Source organism: Anabas testudineus, chromosome 21 (genome assembly GCF_900324465.2).
Source record: "Anabas testudineus chromosome 21, fAnaTes1.2, whole genome shotgun sequence".
Taxonomy (NCBI): Eukaryota; Metazoa; Chordata; class Actinopteri; order Anabantiformes; family Anabantidae; genus Anabas; species Anabas testudineus.
In genome coordinates, this window is record NC_046629.1 from 40,561 (window position 1) to 57,707 (window position 17,147).

The window sequence follows — 17,147 nt, forward strand, 5'->3', positions numbered from 1 at the left end:
TAAATCTTTACTAATGTACAGTGGCAAGAAAAAAGTATGGGAACCCTTTGGGATTACGTGGCGTTTTGCATAATTTGGTCATAAAATGTGCTCCGATCTTCATCTAAGTCACAACAATACAAAAACCCAGTCTGCTTAAAATAATACTAAACATTATATGTTTTCATGTTTTCATTGAACATGTAAATATTCACAGTGCAGGGTGGAAAAAGTATGTATGAAAAACACACACCAGTTTTGGGTTTACTGGTTTCAAGAAGCACTGCCTGATGTGAACCATGCCTCGCAGAAAAGAGCTCTCAGAAGACCTACGATCAAGAATTGTTGACTTGCATTAAGCTGGAAAGGGTTACAAAAGTAGTAGTTGATGTTCATGTGTCCATGATAAGACAGACCGTCTACAAATGGACAAAAATCAGCACTGTTGCTACTCTCCCTTGGCGTAGTCATCCTGTCAAGATGACTGCAAGAGCACAGCACAGAATGCTTAATGAGGTAAAGAAGAATCCTAGAGCGTCAGAGAAAGACTTACAGAAATCTCTGGCACATGCTAACATTTTTGCATGTGCAAAAACACATCTACAATAAGGAAAATATTAAACAAGAATGGAGTACATGGGAGGACACCACGGAGACATCAAGACATTTTGCAGGAAAACGTAGGACCATCTGTCCCCAACTGAAGCTCCACAGAGGATGGGTGATGCAACAGGACAATGACCCAATACATAGTAATTCAACAAAAGAATGGCTTCAACAGAACAAAATACACCTTCTGGAGTGGCCCAGTCAGAGTCCTGACCTCAACCCGATTGAAATGCTGTGTCATGACCTTAAGAGCGATTCACACCAGACATCCCAAGAATATCAGAGCACATTGTATGACCAAATTATACAAAACTCCACGTAATCCCAAAGGGTTCCCATTCTTTTTTTTGCCACTGTATCCCCAGAATCGTTGTTCAGTTGTAACTGGATTAACTTTAAGTTCTTAAAGATGTCACCACATTCACTCAAACAAAACTTGTTTTAACTAGTTGTAGCCTGTTGTGTCCTCCTTCAACCTGGTTGTGGTCAAAACTGTACACCCGCAAGGATATGTCTTGCCAGAACCTTGACTGATCCGCCATCAAATTGGTCATGCTTGCTGATATTACAGGCAGCAAAATGCTTACCACAGTGTGTTCAGACTCTGTAACGTGCTCAGTATGAACCGGTTCCATCTGTGAAGAGAAAGGGGTGCCAGTGGTGGATCTAACCCTCATGCCACTCTCATGGAGTCTGTGTACATGAACACAAGTAGCCTTCTGTCATTTTGTAGGGCTCTTGCAGTGGTCCTCCTGTTCCTCCTTGGTCAAAGGAGCAGATACCAATTCTGCTGCTGGGTTGTTGACATTCTATGACTCTGTCCAGCTCTTGTGGTATAATGGCGAGACACTGCGAAACTTTGTGTGACACTATGAATGTGGCATCTTGGAGTGACTGGACTACATGTGTAACCTGATTGGGCTGCGGGCTCTGCGTCCACCAGTAGTGACAAAACACGTACACACAATAAACTGAATTGAATTGAGAGTTCTGTGGTTGTGATTCACCTGGAGCCTACTTGCTGTGGCTATGATGCGGTTGTTGTCGGGGGGAATGGTGATGTGGACTAGGGGTCACAGCCCCTCCTCTAATAGTTGGTCTAATTGGTGCAGAGGTGGATGGATGCTGGTGGTGCTGATGTCCAGCTCGGATTGGCTTGGCTGTAAGAAGACAGGTGACAGGTGAATATCTGTACAACATTGATGCTTCAACCAGCATCCCGAAACGGACACAAACTTGCATTAAAACCGCAAGGTGGTTCTGATATAAATTTGGCTTTAGCGGTTGATCAGTGTAAACCCATTAAACCCATTTACATTGTAATGACTTTCGTGTAATATCCCCCACCCCACCCTAGGACAAAGCTCCTGCTTGCCCTGTAATAGACACATTCTCACCAATCTGAGCAGAGTGTCCCCTCCTGGACACATTTTTGGAGCGCACTGCTTCTTTGATGCGGTCCACTTCCTGTTGGTAGCGCTTGCGGTCTCTCACAGCAGACTCTCTGGCATCTCTCAGGGCACTTTCCAGAGCTTTCACTCGCTCTGCTGTGGCCCGCAGACGCTTCTCCAGCTTGGGCAGCTCACAGCGAAGGTCTGCATTGTCCCTCACCAGCTGGATAACACAAAAGGTTAAATTTACCTGAGCTCATCTGTGTGGTTTTCAGACATAAACCAGGGATTACTGGCTCAGATAGTCTCTTTATGAGACATCAGATTGGAGTGACTGTGATTTCTGAGTCTGTTAACAAGTGCAGACGTGTCAGTAACAGTTGATCATATTCTCCTCAACACAACTCAAACATTGTCAAGATCAAACTTGAGCTAGGAGGCTGTAGTTAAGAAAAGTGAGCACACAAATTTCTAAAGAGCTCAGTCAGTTCTGCAAACAGAAATGGTTGTAAAATGTAATGTGTTAATTGTAAAATATAATAAATGCTACAAACAAAGCCAATATCTGAAAAACTCAACAGTGGTTCTGAAATCTTACCAACCTATATTTACATTTAGTAAATTGACAGATGCTTTTATTCAAAGCAACTTACAAGTGGGAAAACAAGGTACAAAGGCAGGAAGATTAAGTGTAAGGATATCTTGCTTAAGGACCCCTACTGGAGGTAGGCCACAGCTAGGATTCAAACCCCAGTCTCCCACATGGAAGGTGGCGATTTTACAACTACGCTATCCATCACCCACGGTGCACTGAACTGTAAAACAACTACACACTGACTGATTGACACTAGCTCCTGTTTGCATATGCTTTTTTTTTAACAAAAAAACGTTTTCACGTTTTCTTAACAGATGAAGCTAAAACACAACATGCAGCATTATGCAATATTCAAACTGGGCAGAAGATGAACCCCCAACAGGACCTGTGGTCTGGGTCCCTGTCATAAACTGTGAAGGTGACAGCTGAGCAACAGGTACAGGTGGGCTTTGAATCACAGACCTGCTTGTGGACCTTGCTGAGCTGCTCCAGGTTATTTTCTAAGAAGATGATCCTCTGTCTCTGAGCTAGGCTGCCGCCAGCCTCGTCGCTGTCGTTCTCTGAGCTCTGTCCAAAGTAGAAGAAACGCAGCACTGATGTTACTAAACACATCTACCAGCTCCTCCCTGTGACAAAGACGGTGACTTGGTGTTAACTAGAATCTCTGTTCTATACACACACCTGTGCAAACCAGAACATGTTTCACATCTAAAATTTTTGCTGTGGAAACTGGAATTGTTTTGAGTCCATTCAGAAGGCTTCATCAGCTCAGTTCTATTGTTCAGAACTGTTGAAGCTTCTAGATAGAAGTTGAATTGTTCACAGAACAGCAATTCTGGGAGAACCATGACCTGGATAAACTGAAATTCCCAAACACATCTATCACGGTTGCATTAATAAAACCAGACCAGAGCCTGTAGTCTGCTGTCAGGATTAACACTGTGACACAGTTCACTCTCAGATACAGTACTAAGACACTCTGGTCTAGAAGCACATCCTGTTGACTGCTTGGATGATGTGGACTGGTTTCAGGGACTCAATTTCAAGGACTTGCAAATTGATAAGATCAGTAAAATTCAGACACTGAAATCATGAAGGAGAGAATGAAACTTTGACTGATCACTTCAGATCTAAATTATGGTTTCTTACATTTTTGACTCGAGCACCAAGGTCCTGGATGAAGATTTTACGAAGGTGGTTCAGTGTTTGCAGCTCTTTTGCCTGTTGGGTGAAACATACCTCAGTGGATCTCAGATCTGTCAGAGCTGCATGTAAAGATGTAAAAATAACCCACTTACCACAGTCTCCTCCAGACCCTTGAGGTCCTCTTTGGCCTGTTCTCTCTTCTCATTCAGTAACCTGGACCAACACAAAGAGTGTGATTATTATTTTTACTGTACCATAATTATACTAATAAGAATATGAAAAAAATGTGTCCGTTGACTGAATCTAAAGTAAGATTCTTTCCTGAACTTTAAGTCTAGTTTCCCTCTTTTTTGGTGGATCTAATAGAGCAAGATAGATAGCCAGTGGCACTGATTCTCCAGCTGTTGTAAAATTAGAAATAAAGTGATTAAATGTTTTCAAACCTGTATAGTCTGGTCTAAATCCATACATCAGCTTTCAATCTTTTACATTTGATTCAGTTTCTTTTGACAAAGAGAAAAATGCACCTAGACCACATCCGCTACAGTGTCTCAGTGTGGTTGTTTTTGTATGAACCTGAGAGTCACTGCTGTCTCCAGAACTGCTCAAAGGAAACACACCGAAGGGAAAACTACAATTTCAGGTTACAAAACAGCCACAGAGAGCTAGGAGTCAGAGATAATAAGTGTGAGGAAGGTTCAGTCTCCTTATCGCTTCACCCATCTCAGGCTTAATCACATGATTTAAGTTTATCAGTGCTTATTTAGTCAGTGTGTTTTACTTAGTTTGGCTGTAAATGAATGGAAACACAGTGACTGCTGTTTTAAATGTGAGTCTACACTCAGCACAGAGGGACAAACTTACAGCAGTTTTTGGAGTTTCTGGTCTTTATTATGATCCTCAGTTTTCAGCTTGTCAAAGTCCGACTGAAGCTTCCTTATTTCCAGCTGCAGAGCTTGGTTCACACTGAAACATTTAATCATCCGTCACTGGCCCGTTAATATGCAGCTTAAAAATGCTCACGACATAAAATTCTAAATAATCAAAACATGTGTAATAAAAAAAAAACTAACAACTGAAAAAATGATAAAAAAAATAGGTCAAAGTTGGAAATGAGCCACAACTAATCAGTCGTATTGATCAATAATAATAATGTCCAGCAAAATACTCTCTAAGCTGCTCCATGTCTCTGTGTTTCTGCTCAATCTCATCTCTGAGTCGACTCAGCTGTTTCTGATGAACTTCTCTGTGGTTCTCCATCTGTTCCTCCAGGGTTCTCTAAAGAACAAACACATTGTTTGAGTTTCAGTACTTTCGTAATTCAATTCAATTCAATTCAATTCAGTTTTATTTGTATAGCGCCAATTTACATCTCAAGGCACTTTACAGTGTAAGGTTTAAGACCTTACAGAAAATACAAAAAATTATAGAGAAAATCCAACAATCCCATTTGAGCAAGCTTTAGGCAACAGTGGAGAGGAAAAACTCCCTTAACAACTAACCGTAACAAATTTAAGAACGTAACACTACTGCAAGACCACAGTTTTTTTCTACTGATTAAGTAAAAATTCTTCATTTTGACTTTGACATGCTGGGATTACAGATACTTTAATTTTAACTAACATTATTTTCATCATCATCAAATTTCATCTTTTGATTGAAATCAACAATGTGTTCGTTTGTCAACATTTTCTGACGTTCTGTCCGTGTCTTAGTTAATCGGGTTTCAATAAAAACTTCCCAAATAAATATTTTCAGTAATTTCCTCACTAATTTCCAACAACTGACTGCCTGCTGAAATTCTTTGTGTGGGTATTTGTTTTAGCATTTCTTGGGTGGTGGGTCTGGCTGAGGGTTGGGGGGATTAACAGACAGTTGTATTACTCTGATCTGTAACTTCATAAATTCTGAACCCGATCAGTAACAAAATGTGACATGTTACCTTCATCTCTACAGCATCCTTCAGTCTGCTCATGTGTTCTTTCTCTTTGTCCATTACTGTCAGCTCATGCATATTCCCTGCACACACACACACACACACACACACACATATATATATATAAAATGTGAAAAAGCATATGAGAGAAGGGGGCATCATATAACGACAATTCTCAGTGGCTAGTGGATCTGAGAGCAGAGTACAGCAACAACTGCAAACAGGCTTCAGTAACCATAATAAAAGGCAGACATTCAAGAAAGATGAATGAAGAGCTGGACAACACCGGGCCCTGACATTGATGATGATTGCCTCTTCATACCTGTCTGATCTCCTGATGCATTATATTCTGCCTCACACCCTTCGCTCTCTGAATGCAGGGCTCTTGTTTGGTCCCCAGTGTTAAAAAGAAGTCAGCAGGCTGCAGGGCCTATTTCTACTTTGCCCCGATACTCTGGAATTACCTTCCTACTGATAGTCCCACTCTGTAGAGGTTTTTAAATCAAAACATAAAACACATTTATACACCCTAACATCTAATTAGTGACAGGGATTTGTACGTGTTAGCAGTAATAGATTGGTGGGTGGGTTTTAGTCTCAATTAATTAATAAACTTAGTATTCCAGTGTAGCTACTGTCCAATCACCCCAACTGGTCAAGGAAGATAGCCACCCACCCTGAGCCTGGTTCTGCTGCAGGGTTTGTTTACACCCGGGATCAGCTAATCTTACTGAGGACGGCCGGAATAAAAGCTCAAACTTTGTCTGGGACTTTAAACGTCCCCGAATAGATCAAAAAGAGGACAACAAGGGATGCAGGGGAGGCAAAAAAAACAGCAAGGAGGAAATAAAGAACTGTTACACTTCCTTATTTCGCCCCTGTCTGTGGGTTTGGTTTTTGTTTTTGTTTTCATTGCTCACTCTCCTGCCACACCACATATGGACTCCCTCTTCCTCCACTCTCCACTAACCAGACTAATTACTCATTCATTTCCCCTGTTTGTCCCCATCCCTTTATAAGCTCCCCTCAGTCTATCGTTGATTGCTGGTTTGTTGTCCCTCCATGAATCAGGTTTGTCCGTCCATGAAGTATCTTCACGTTTGATCGTTTGATCCCCTTGGACTCTTCTTTTGGTTCGTTGGTCTGTTTTCCCCTTTTTGTGAGTTTGTCCTTTGCCTGCCACTGCAGTGCCTTTTTCGTTGTTACTTTGTATTGTTTCGTTTGTATATTTGTTCTCGTTTTCCTGCCTTCGGCACTGATTTTTGTTTGTTACTTTGTATTACCTATTTTGTGAGTTGTAGTGTGTGCTGTGTCGTCCTTTGTTAGGTTAGTCGGTTCTCTGTGTGTCTTGGGTTTTGTAGTTTGTATTTTGCCTGCCTTTTTGCCGTTCTCATTAACAACAGGTGGTGCCATCCAGGTGGTGCCATCCTGGTGATGTGACTGTGAAAGAGCTGGTTGCAGCCCTGATATTGAACTGTTGGCTGTGGGACTTTGATCCATATTATTTACCCAGAGAGTTTTCTTACACCATATTAAACTGTTTACGTTCCTCCATCCGCTAACGCCCCTGCTGAGTGTGACGTCATTCAAACGGTCACCTCCAGTCTGCAGACCAGACACCCTGACGCCTTCTTTATGATCTCTGGAGACTTTAATCACACCACCCTCAATAAGACTTCCTATTTTTACACAGTTTGTTTGCCCTGGGTCACTCAAGACATCAAAGCCATCCTGAATGACAAAAAGAAAGCATTCAGATCAGGAGACAGGGAGAAGGGTCCAGATACTGCTGCCTGTCAGGATCAGGGAGGGGAAGGAGGCTTACAGGAGAAAACTGGAACAAAGCCTTCAACATAACAACACCAGGGAGGTTTGGAGGGGCATGAGGACCATCACTGGCTACAGGTCCAGCAGCCAGGCGAATGTGGGGACTGTGGACCGGGCCAACAAATTGAATAATTTTTAACCGTTTCCAGGCTGAGCTGCAGGGCCCCCTGCAGTTCACTACCTGCTCCTCAGTCCCTCCCCCACACGACTTAGCCACCACCCAAATGATCTCAGCTGAGCAGGTGAGAAGAGAGCTGAACAGGCTTCATCCCACAAAGGCTGCAGGTCCAGATGGAGTCACTAAGCCCAGGCTTAGTGAGGCTAATTTGTTTTGATTTCCAGTGCATTCAACACCATCCGGCCTGCACTGCTGGGAGACAAATTAAAAAACATTCAGGTTAACACTCCCCTGATTTCCTGGATCATGGACTACCTCACTAACCGTCCACAGTACGTCTTCCTGCAGAACTGTGTGTCTGACACTGTTGTCTGTAGCACAGGTGCTCCACAGGGGACAGTTCTGTGTCCATTCCTCTTCGCCCTGTACTTCTCAGACTTCAGGTAATCTGGGAGTCCTGCCACCCCTCTCTTTATACAGGGGGAGGAGGTGGAGATCAGTACAAATACCTGGGAGTGTACTTGGACAACAAACTGGACTGGACGAAAAACTCATCAGCACTGTACAAAAAAGCTCAGTGCCGGATGTACTTTCTGAGGAGACTCAGGTCCTTCAATGTCTGCAGCACCATGCAGCAGATATTTTATGAGTCTGTGGTTCCAGTGTCATCTTTTATGCTGTGGTCTGCTGGGGCGGCAACATGAAGGTTAGGATGGCTGGCTCTGTTCTGGGGATGGAGCTGGACCCTCTACTTGTTATAGGTGAGAGGAGGATACTGGACAATTCCTCCCACCCACTGCACAGTGTGTTGGCTGGACAGAGGGGCACGTTCAGCCAAAAACTTATTAACATTTAGTCCAAAGAGAACCACAGGAGGTGGGAAGTGAAAATGTATGTCTTATAATTGCTGTCATTCCACCATGGACTATAAATATTGACCCATTTTTTATTTCATTCTATTTTACATATTTTGTACATACACTGAGTTTTCTGTTTGGACATTATTGTGTATTTATGTTGGTGGGGATCTTTCCTGGTTGTGGTTCCCTTTCTTTCTGTCTGTGTTGAGAACAACTGTAATGAGGCAAAACTATTTCCCTCTGGGATTAATAAAGTTTTGAATCTTAAATGAAGGACACCCAGAAGGGAACAGTCCCATCAAACTAATGCCAAATAAGCTGCCTATGCACAACATGGAAGCCAAGAATACCAATGTCCTGTCTAGAATCACAGAAACAAAACACCAGCTACTGGTAGACTGAGCAGTCACTTGAGAATACAAGACCAGACATGCCTACCTGTGCACTGCCTGGATTGACCACAAGAAAGCTTATGACTCCATGCCTCACACATAGATCCCGGGATGGATATAGGCCTGAACCTACTCAGCTAGTTCATGGACGAGACTGGTTACAGATACTGAATACAAAATGGAGCCAAAATCAGCCACCTCCTCTAAATGGACAAGGACATCAGGCTGTATGCCAGGAGTGAACGAGACATCAATTCACTGATCCACAGGAAGCAGCAACTAAAAAATACCTGCAGAAAGCCTGACATAACGAGCTGGCCAAAAAACTAGATCAAAGACAGTAACATTATGACAAGGAAGCTCCATGCAATGCATGGAGGGCTAGAAGAAGTGACTGACTGATATTGAAAAATCCTGCCAGTAACTGTACAAAGCTGGACTGAAGGACAACACAAAGGCTCTAATCGTGGCAGCAGAGGAATGAGCTCTAAGTACAAGATCAATAGAAGCTAAGGTCTACCACATCAGGGAAGACCCTAGGTGCAGGCTGTGCATAGATGCCCCTGAAACAATCCAGCACATAACAGTGTGCAAGATGCTAGCAGGCAGGGCATACATGGAACGCCATAACCAAGTGGCTGGCATAGTGTACAGGCACATCTGTGCCAAGTATAGGCTGGAAGTCCCAAGGCCAAAATGAGATCCACCTCCAAAGGTGTTTGAGAATGACCAAGCCACGATCCTGTGGGACTTCCAGATACAGACCCTGTTAGAGGACCTGAGCTTGAAGGAAAAAAGACTGCTCACAGGGGCAACTAGGGAATCTTTTTTCATAATATATATGGAGAACTTTTTCTCAACTTTTTAATTTTTTGATAGAATCAGAGAGTCACCTTTCTTGTAAACATATTGACACTCACCTTGAGCGCGGAGTTTGGCAACTTCCTCCAGCAGAGCATCCTGAGTCTCCTCCAGCTGACGCTTCTTCTGCTCCACCTTCTGTAGGTCGTCACTCAGAGAGGCCAATTTTGCTTGGAGCTATAAACAGGCAATATAGCGGGAATTAGTGTTGTCAAAAACATTTTTCACTTCATTAAATTCAAAAGTAAATTAAATTAATTTAATTTAACCAGTCCTGTTTGTTATTGTGTACCGTCCTCCTGTCCCTTACTCTGAGTTTTTAACTGAATTCTCAGACTTTCTATCTGATTTAGTTCTTAGTGCAGATAAAGTCATTATAGTGGGTGACTTTAATATCCATGTAGATGTTGATGATAACTGCCTCAACACTGCATTTAAATCACTATTAGACTCCATTGGTTTTACCCAAAATGAAAATAAACCCACTCACTGTTTTAATCACACCCTTGATCTTATTCTGGCATACGGTGTTGAAATTGATCATTTGATAGTTTTTCCCCAAAACCCTCTTTCATCTGACCATTTTTTTAATAACATTTGAATTGACAGTAGCAAACTTTACTTCACCTACAAATAAGATTCACTACAGTAGATGGTTATGTGAAAATGCTATTGACAAATTTAAGGAACTGATTCCATCTTTTATTTCAGAGCCATGTACCAACACAGAGGACGGCAGTCATCCTAACGTTACTCCAGTACAAGTCGACTATCAAGTCAACTATCTTGTTGATAATACTGCAGCCCACTTCAAACAATACTCGATACTGTTGCCTCTCTGAAAAAGAAGCTAGTGAATCAGGGGAAGTTAGCTCCATGGTACAGTCTACAAATCTGTAGCTTAAAGCAGCGATCACGTAAGCTGGAAAAGAGGTGGCATTCCAGTAATTTAGATGAATCTTGCATAGAAAGACAGTTTTATTAATATATAAAGAAGTTCTCCATAAAGCTAGAACCACATATTATTCATTCATTATTGGAAGCAAATAAGAACAACCCCAAGTTTCTTTCAGCACTGTAGCCAGGCTGACAAAGAGTCATGGCTCTGTTGAGCCTAGTATCCCCTTAACTCTCTGTAGTAATGACTTTATTAATTTCTTTACTAATAAAATCCTAATTATTAGAGGAAAAAAATCATCAGATCCTCCTTGCAAACGACATGGATGAACTCATGTACAACAGCTCTAGATTCTGCTTCTTCCTCGTGGATCATTCTGAATTTATTTCAGTAATTAACCATCAACGTGTCTCTTAGACCCCATCCCGACTAGACTGCTCAAAAATGTTTTACCTGCAGTAAAACGTTTACTCAATAAGCCTACTCTGGACTTGGGGGATTTGGTAAATTATAGACCAATATCCAATCTGCCCTTTATTGCTAACATTCTTTAAAAGGTAGTTTCAAAGCAATTATGTGACCACCTGCACAGGAATAACTTGTATAAAGATTTCCAGTCAATATTTAGGAGTACATCATAGTACAGAAACAGCACTGGGAAAGGTCACTAATGATCTTCTATTAGCATGAGACAATGGACTACTCTCTATATTGGTCTTGTTGGCTCTTAGTGCTGCATTCGGCACTATAGATCACAACATTTTATTACACAGACTGGAACATGTCATTAGGATTAAAGGAACATCACTACGCTGGTTTAAATCAAATCTATCAGATAGATTCCAGTTTGTGCTTCTTAGTGATGAGTCTTCCATGCACAAAAATGTTAGCTACAGAGTTCCACAGGGTTCTGTGTTTGTATATATGTCCCCCTTAGGCAATATCATTAGGAAACACACATTCCAGTTCTATGCAGATGATACCCAGCTATACCTATCTATGAAACCAGAAGAAACTAATCAATTAGTCAAACTTCAAGTTGCTTAAAAGACATAAAGGCCGGGATGTTATTAATTTTGGTCCTAAAAATCTCAGAGACACTATATCTAATCATATTCTTACTCTAGATGACATAAAATTTGCCTCAAGTGAGGAAGGAAGTGAGGAATCCCAGAGTTAGCTTTGACCAGCATATCGTCTTTACTCCATACATAAAAGAAATTTCTAGAACCGACTTTTTCCAACATTAGTAAAATTAGGAGCCAAATCCTGTCCCAAAGTGATGCAGACTGGACTATTATAATTCATTATTAATAGTTTGTCCCTATAACTCCTTAAAAAGCCTCCAGTTAATCCAAAATGCTGCAGCCAGAAGTCTGACTGGAATTAGCAAGAGAGATCATATTTCTCCTACGTTAGCTTCTCTCCATTGGCTCCCTGTAAAATCCAGAATTGAATTTTTAAATTCTTCTCCTCACATATAAATCACTTTAATAATCATATTATCTTAAAGACCTCATAGTTCCATATTTTCCCAGCAGAACCAGCTCCCAGTTCAGGTTCTGGAGGCAGACACCCTCTCTACACTTAAGACTAGACTTAAAACTTTCCTTTTTTATAAATCTTATAGTTAGAGATGGATCAGGTGACTCTGAACCATCTCTTAGTTATGCTGATATAGGTTAGTCTGCTGGGGGACCTCTACTGATAAACTGAGCTCCTCTCCTCTCTCCTTTCTCCTCTATCCATTCAAACACCACCATTACATATCATTATCTTTCCTCTCTCCCGTAGTTGTGTTTCCTCCTCTCTGTCTCCCTCTCTCTGTTCTCCTCTGCAGGTATCCTCCTCCTTGGAGCTGTATATCTCCAGACTGTAGTTACTGGTCCTACCAACCTGTCCAGTGTTTTTCTGCTTGTTGTTGTTTTTTGTTGCCTGCTGTTCTTTTCTCTCTCCTCTTTTCACTCACCCCAACCAGTCGAGGCAGATGGCCGCCCAACCTGAGCCTGGTTCTACTGGAGGTTTCTTCCTCTAAAGGGAGTTTTTCCTCTCCATTGTTGCCTATATTAGTATTAGGCAAAGATTAAATGGGATTGTTGGGTTTTCTATATAATTCTGTATACAGTTATATTTTGTAAGATCTTAAACACTGTAAAGTGCCTTGAGATTACTTCTGTTGTCATTTGGCGCAATACAAATAAAATTCAATTGAATTAAACTGAACTGAATTCTGGTCCTAAATGTCGAACCAATCTAAGTCACTGTGAGAACTTTCAGTCATCAGCCCTATTTCTTGTTCTGACCTTAAAATGTTGATGTCTTTTGATATCTTTACCTGTGAGACGAGCAGTTGACAGCTATTGAGCTCTTTCTCGTTGACCTCCATCCTGCCGTTGTTCTGTGTCAGGTTAACCTCTAGTTGTTTGCTGCGGTTCACCAGAGACTTAACCTCAGACTTCATCTTACTTAAGTAGAGACGAGCTGTGGTGAATTCCTCCTCCATCGCACCACTTGTCTCCGTCATCTGAACAGGCAAAAGAAGTCGTCAGTCAATATGTACAGTGATTTTATACACTAACAGAGCTGTGATTTAGATTTTTCATTTTAAGTTTTTACAAAAATAAAAGGTGGAAACTTGCTTAGCTAGTAATTCTCTTTGGATAAAAGTGTCTGATAAATGATTGAATGTTATTGTCAATAGAAGAAGAGTTGGAGCCTTACTGCTTTCAGGTCAGTGGTTCCGAGGATGCTGCCGATGTCACTGAGGTCTCTGAGCAACAGACTGATGATCTCTGCAGACCTTTTTTTATGATGAGAGCTAAGTTCCTGCAGAGAAGACAGCTCCCTGTGGACCGCCTCTAGACTCACCTGGAACAAAGGTAAAGAATAAGAAAAGCTGCTTAGTCAGCTGTTCTGTAACCACCACTGACTATTCTGTGACATGGGGGTCAGTACTCAGTCTGGTTAAGTTTCTATGGTCTACAGATATTTTAACCTCTACCATCCTGACGCGTGTTTCTGTTTGTGGACTCACAGTTTTGTGTGCCAGCTCCTCATTCAGCTGCTCATTGCAGCGATTCTTGTTCTCTGCCTCCTGGCTCTTGTGGTCATAGTTGACAGCGAGCTCCTCCAGCGCCTGCAGCACCTCCTTCACTTCTTCTTTGGCTGAATCATTGTCTCTCTGCATCTGGGTCAGCTCCCCCTGCAGATGCTCGTAGTCCTGACGGCTGGACACTAGCAGCTGGACAGGTGGAGGGGAAATGAACAGGTGGAGAGGAGATTAATAGATGGATGGATTCACTGGACAGTCTCTCTATTCACAGCAGAGGCTGCAAAACACAGATCAGTCCTACCTCATCTTGATCGATCAACTGCTGTTTCAGTTTCTCAACAGTCTGACTGTGTTGGTTGATCTCATCATCCTGAAACACAAATCCGATGTTCTAATGTTTTACAGGTATGAACACGAACATCAGGTCTGAGTTGGTCGGGTTGAGACTCATTTGGTTGACCATATGCAGGTACAGGGAAAGCTCACCTTGTCATCCAGCTGCTGGTACAGCTCGGTAATCAGTGTCTCATACTGTGTCTTCTCCTCATCAGACAGAGGTATGGGGGGTGGGGCCAAGCTGTCCATCACTGCTGTCATCTCACTGCTGCTCTTCTTGTTCCTGCTGCTGAGCTGCTCTTCTACAGGTACACACTCACCTGAAGAAAGATTGAACTCTATGAACTGAACTGATGTACAGTATAGATACAATTAGCCGGTTTTTATTTGATTTTTGGACACTGCATTTGCTGTCAATTCTGACTGAACTCTGTAAAAGCTTCTTAGGTAAATGTGAGAAATGCCAATCACAAACCACTTCCACATTCAAATTGATGAATCTTTATGAAGGTACCGGGAGATACAGTCCTTTCCGATAGTAGCTTTATTTAATGCTATGTTACGACGCTACTGTGAGGTGTCGCTGTCTTGTCCACCTCTACATATAGCCAGGAGGAACCAGGAATCAAACCAGTAACCCTGGGGTTTATAGACGACTGCTCTACCCCCATAACACTAATCATAAGTGAACACATTCAGATAATCATTCCCTCAGTTGCAGTATTGCGGTCATCACTCACCTGGCTCTCTTTTGCAGATCACTGCTACAGATCAACTTTCCTGACCTTCCTGGGTCCTCAAAACTAAACTTCTCATAGCAGTTATTAGAAAAAAGGACATATATTAATATTTATTGACCTGATTTACTTTAAAATGATCTGATACAATACTTTTACTCTTCAAAAATCACATGGTTCTCTGTGTTTAATGTATCGAGGTGAACAGATAAATAAAAACTGAAATTCTGAACGTCTATCTTATATCCACATTTGAGCTTAAACCCAAATCCGTCTTTAATGTTGGTGAAGTGGTTTTTTAGGTGCGTGAGAAATGCTGCCCTTCATTTCAGTGGGACCACTGTGAAGTCTTATAAGAGGATTAATTCAGAAGACTACAATTTCACCAATATGAACCAGATCTGACTTTGTCATGATCTGACCTTTTCAGCATCTGATATAATGCTCTTTAAAGGCTTTGTATTCTACAAGTTTACCTTTCCTCCAGCGTTTCAGCTCATTCTCCATTTTCTGCATCATTATGTTCAGACTCCTGTTCTTCTCTTTCTCCTTCTCATACTTCTTTTTCCACTCCTCAGCAGTCAGCTCCAGGTTCACAGACACTGTGTTCTTTATGGTTTTAGCTCTGCAATCACAATACAGAAGTGGTTTTAACATTTACTCAGACCTCCTGCGGGATTCAGGTCAGTCAGTTCAGTCTGTAAATGAAGTCTAAAAACTTTCCACATCAGCAAAAAGTTTATCACAATAATCTGTTTGGCTAACAGACAATGTGATCATCAGGTATAGCTGATAACTAGTAGGGTTCTTTTATTTTGTTGTGTGTTTCTGCACCTCTGTCCAAACATTAGAGTGGACTTGGTTTCTGCCTCGTTGTAAATGGATGGCGAGCAGCAGATGATAATGGTGGTTCGACAGTTTCCTCCCAGAGAGTCTTGCAGGATCCGGGTCATCTTACTGTCTCTGTATGGGACGTGGGTTTTCTACATACAACAAATAAGATATGATCACACACAATATCAAAAATGAATATCACTAACCCTAACCCATATGTCGACGCTGGATTTTTTTTCAACTTGGAAACAAGAAGGCAAATAACGAAACATAATGTCAGCCCATGAGGAGTTGATTCTTTTATTGGGCGATACTTGTGGTCTGTTTTCGCATCTTCACTGCAGCTCTGTATCTCCACCTCCTCAGCTCCTGGTGGATTTCAGGTCTCCCTCTAGTGGCCAGGCCTGCTTTGTGCCTGGGCTATTACCTAATAATCAAGCCAGTTGTTGCTGTGTGTATACAATGCGGTTTCCATTTTAGCCTGTGCCACCAGACACAGGTTTAAAAACAAATGCAGCGATCAGAAAGACCCCAATAATGCACATCTTTCATCACCTCACGAAAACACACAGCATGTATCAACTGAAGACAGCCAACAACAACTTAACAACACAAAGAATGGAGCTGCTGTATCTGCAGCTAACAGGTGTCACTATAAAACAACATTTATTCAATTAATTATTTTTTTATTTTTTTATTTTTGGTAAAGTAAAGATATGAAAACTCACCGTTCCTTCACTTAGAGCAGCAATGACATTTCCCAGAGCAGACAGAGACTTGTTGATGTTCTTGGCTTCATCCAACACAGCGCCTTCTGCTCCGGTCTTACTCACCTGAACATCATTATTAACAGCATCATCATCATCATCATCATCATCATCAATGTCAGGCTCAAGAACGACATTTGAAAGGGGGGGGAAAGGTTCAGGTCAAGCTTGTGTGTTGTTAGATATTATTGGTTGGTCTGCTCAGCACCACACCAGAAAGTACAGAAGATATTTACCTTTCTCTTGTTGGTTCACACTTCTCTCATTCAGGAAACCGGAGTTATATACATAACATATCATGTAACGGACTTTACTTCGATGTGCTGTAAACAAAACACTGTAATTTCCATCATGTACTTTCTGTGTCACGTCGTTCCTACAAAGCAACCACCCCCCCAGCCCTGAAATGGGTCTTTGCCTTTTTTACTTCATTCATGTTTATTCATAAACTGTTTCTGTGCTTCTTAGACATAGACGTATCTGCTTTAAATGTTTTTAGGATTTCAGCACACCTGAAACTCTGTGTTGCGTCGATGTAGAGGCATAGTGATATAATTGGACACAACATGTTGGTCCATCCGTATGCCTAGACTCACTGCCATAGCTTGGCAATAGGACATTTAGTGACAAAACACACTTGGACACACTGTAACATCAGTGCTGACTGCTTTACATCTAAGGCAGGTAGCTCACCCACAATTTGTCATAAAATGTGATCTGATCTTCATCTAAGTGAAGAGTATTAACAAATATAATGTGCCTAAAATAATACTAGGACTAGGGGCAGTGTTAGGATTAGGGTTAGAGTT

General features: G+C 41.7%; 1 protein-coding gene across 2 annotated transcripts in view; it reads right to left on the reverse strand.

Moving 5' to 3' along the window:
• LOC113172917 (kinesin heavy chain-like) overlaps window positions 1-17,147 on the reverse strand; it is a 31,789-nt gene that overhangs the window by 6,323 nt on the left and 8,319 nt on the right. For both annotated transcript variants that reach the window (XM_026376000.1, XM_026375999.1), the window contains exons 9-25: window positions 16,300-16,404; window positions 15,572-15,720; window positions 15,214-15,362; window positions 14,151-14,320; window positions 13,966-14,034; window positions 13,647-13,853; window positions 13,334-13,480; window positions 12,948-13,136; window positions 9,774-9,891; window positions 5,663-5,739; window positions 4,889-4,998; window positions 4,585-4,686; window positions 3,873-3,933; window positions 3,724-3,795; window positions 3,037-3,141; window positions 1,986-2,202; window positions 1,596-1,748 (exon numbers count right to left, since the gene is read on the reverse strand). In XM_026376000.1, the coding sequence (XP_026231785.1) occupies window positions 1,603-1,748; window positions 1,986-2,202; window positions 3,037-3,141; window positions 3,724-3,795; window positions 3,873-3,933; window positions 4,585-4,686; window positions 4,889-4,998; window positions 5,663-5,739; window positions 9,774-9,891; window positions 12,948-13,136; window positions 13,334-13,480; window positions 13,647-13,853; window positions 13,966-14,034; window positions 14,151-14,320; window positions 15,214-15,362; window positions 15,572-15,720; window positions 16,300-16,404 (2,193 nt within the window). In that variant the 3' untranslated portion in view covers window positions 1,596-1,602. The remainder of the gene's footprint in view (window positions 1-1,595; window positions 1,749-1,985; window positions 2,203-3,036; window positions 3,142-3,723; window positions 3,796-3,872; window positions 3,934-4,584; window positions 4,687-4,888; window positions 4,999-5,662; window positions 5,740-9,773; window positions 9,892-12,947; window positions 13,137-13,333; window positions 13,481-13,646; window positions 13,854-13,965; window positions 14,035-14,150; window positions 14,321-15,213; window positions 15,363-15,571; window positions 15,721-16,299; window positions 16,405-17,147) is intronic.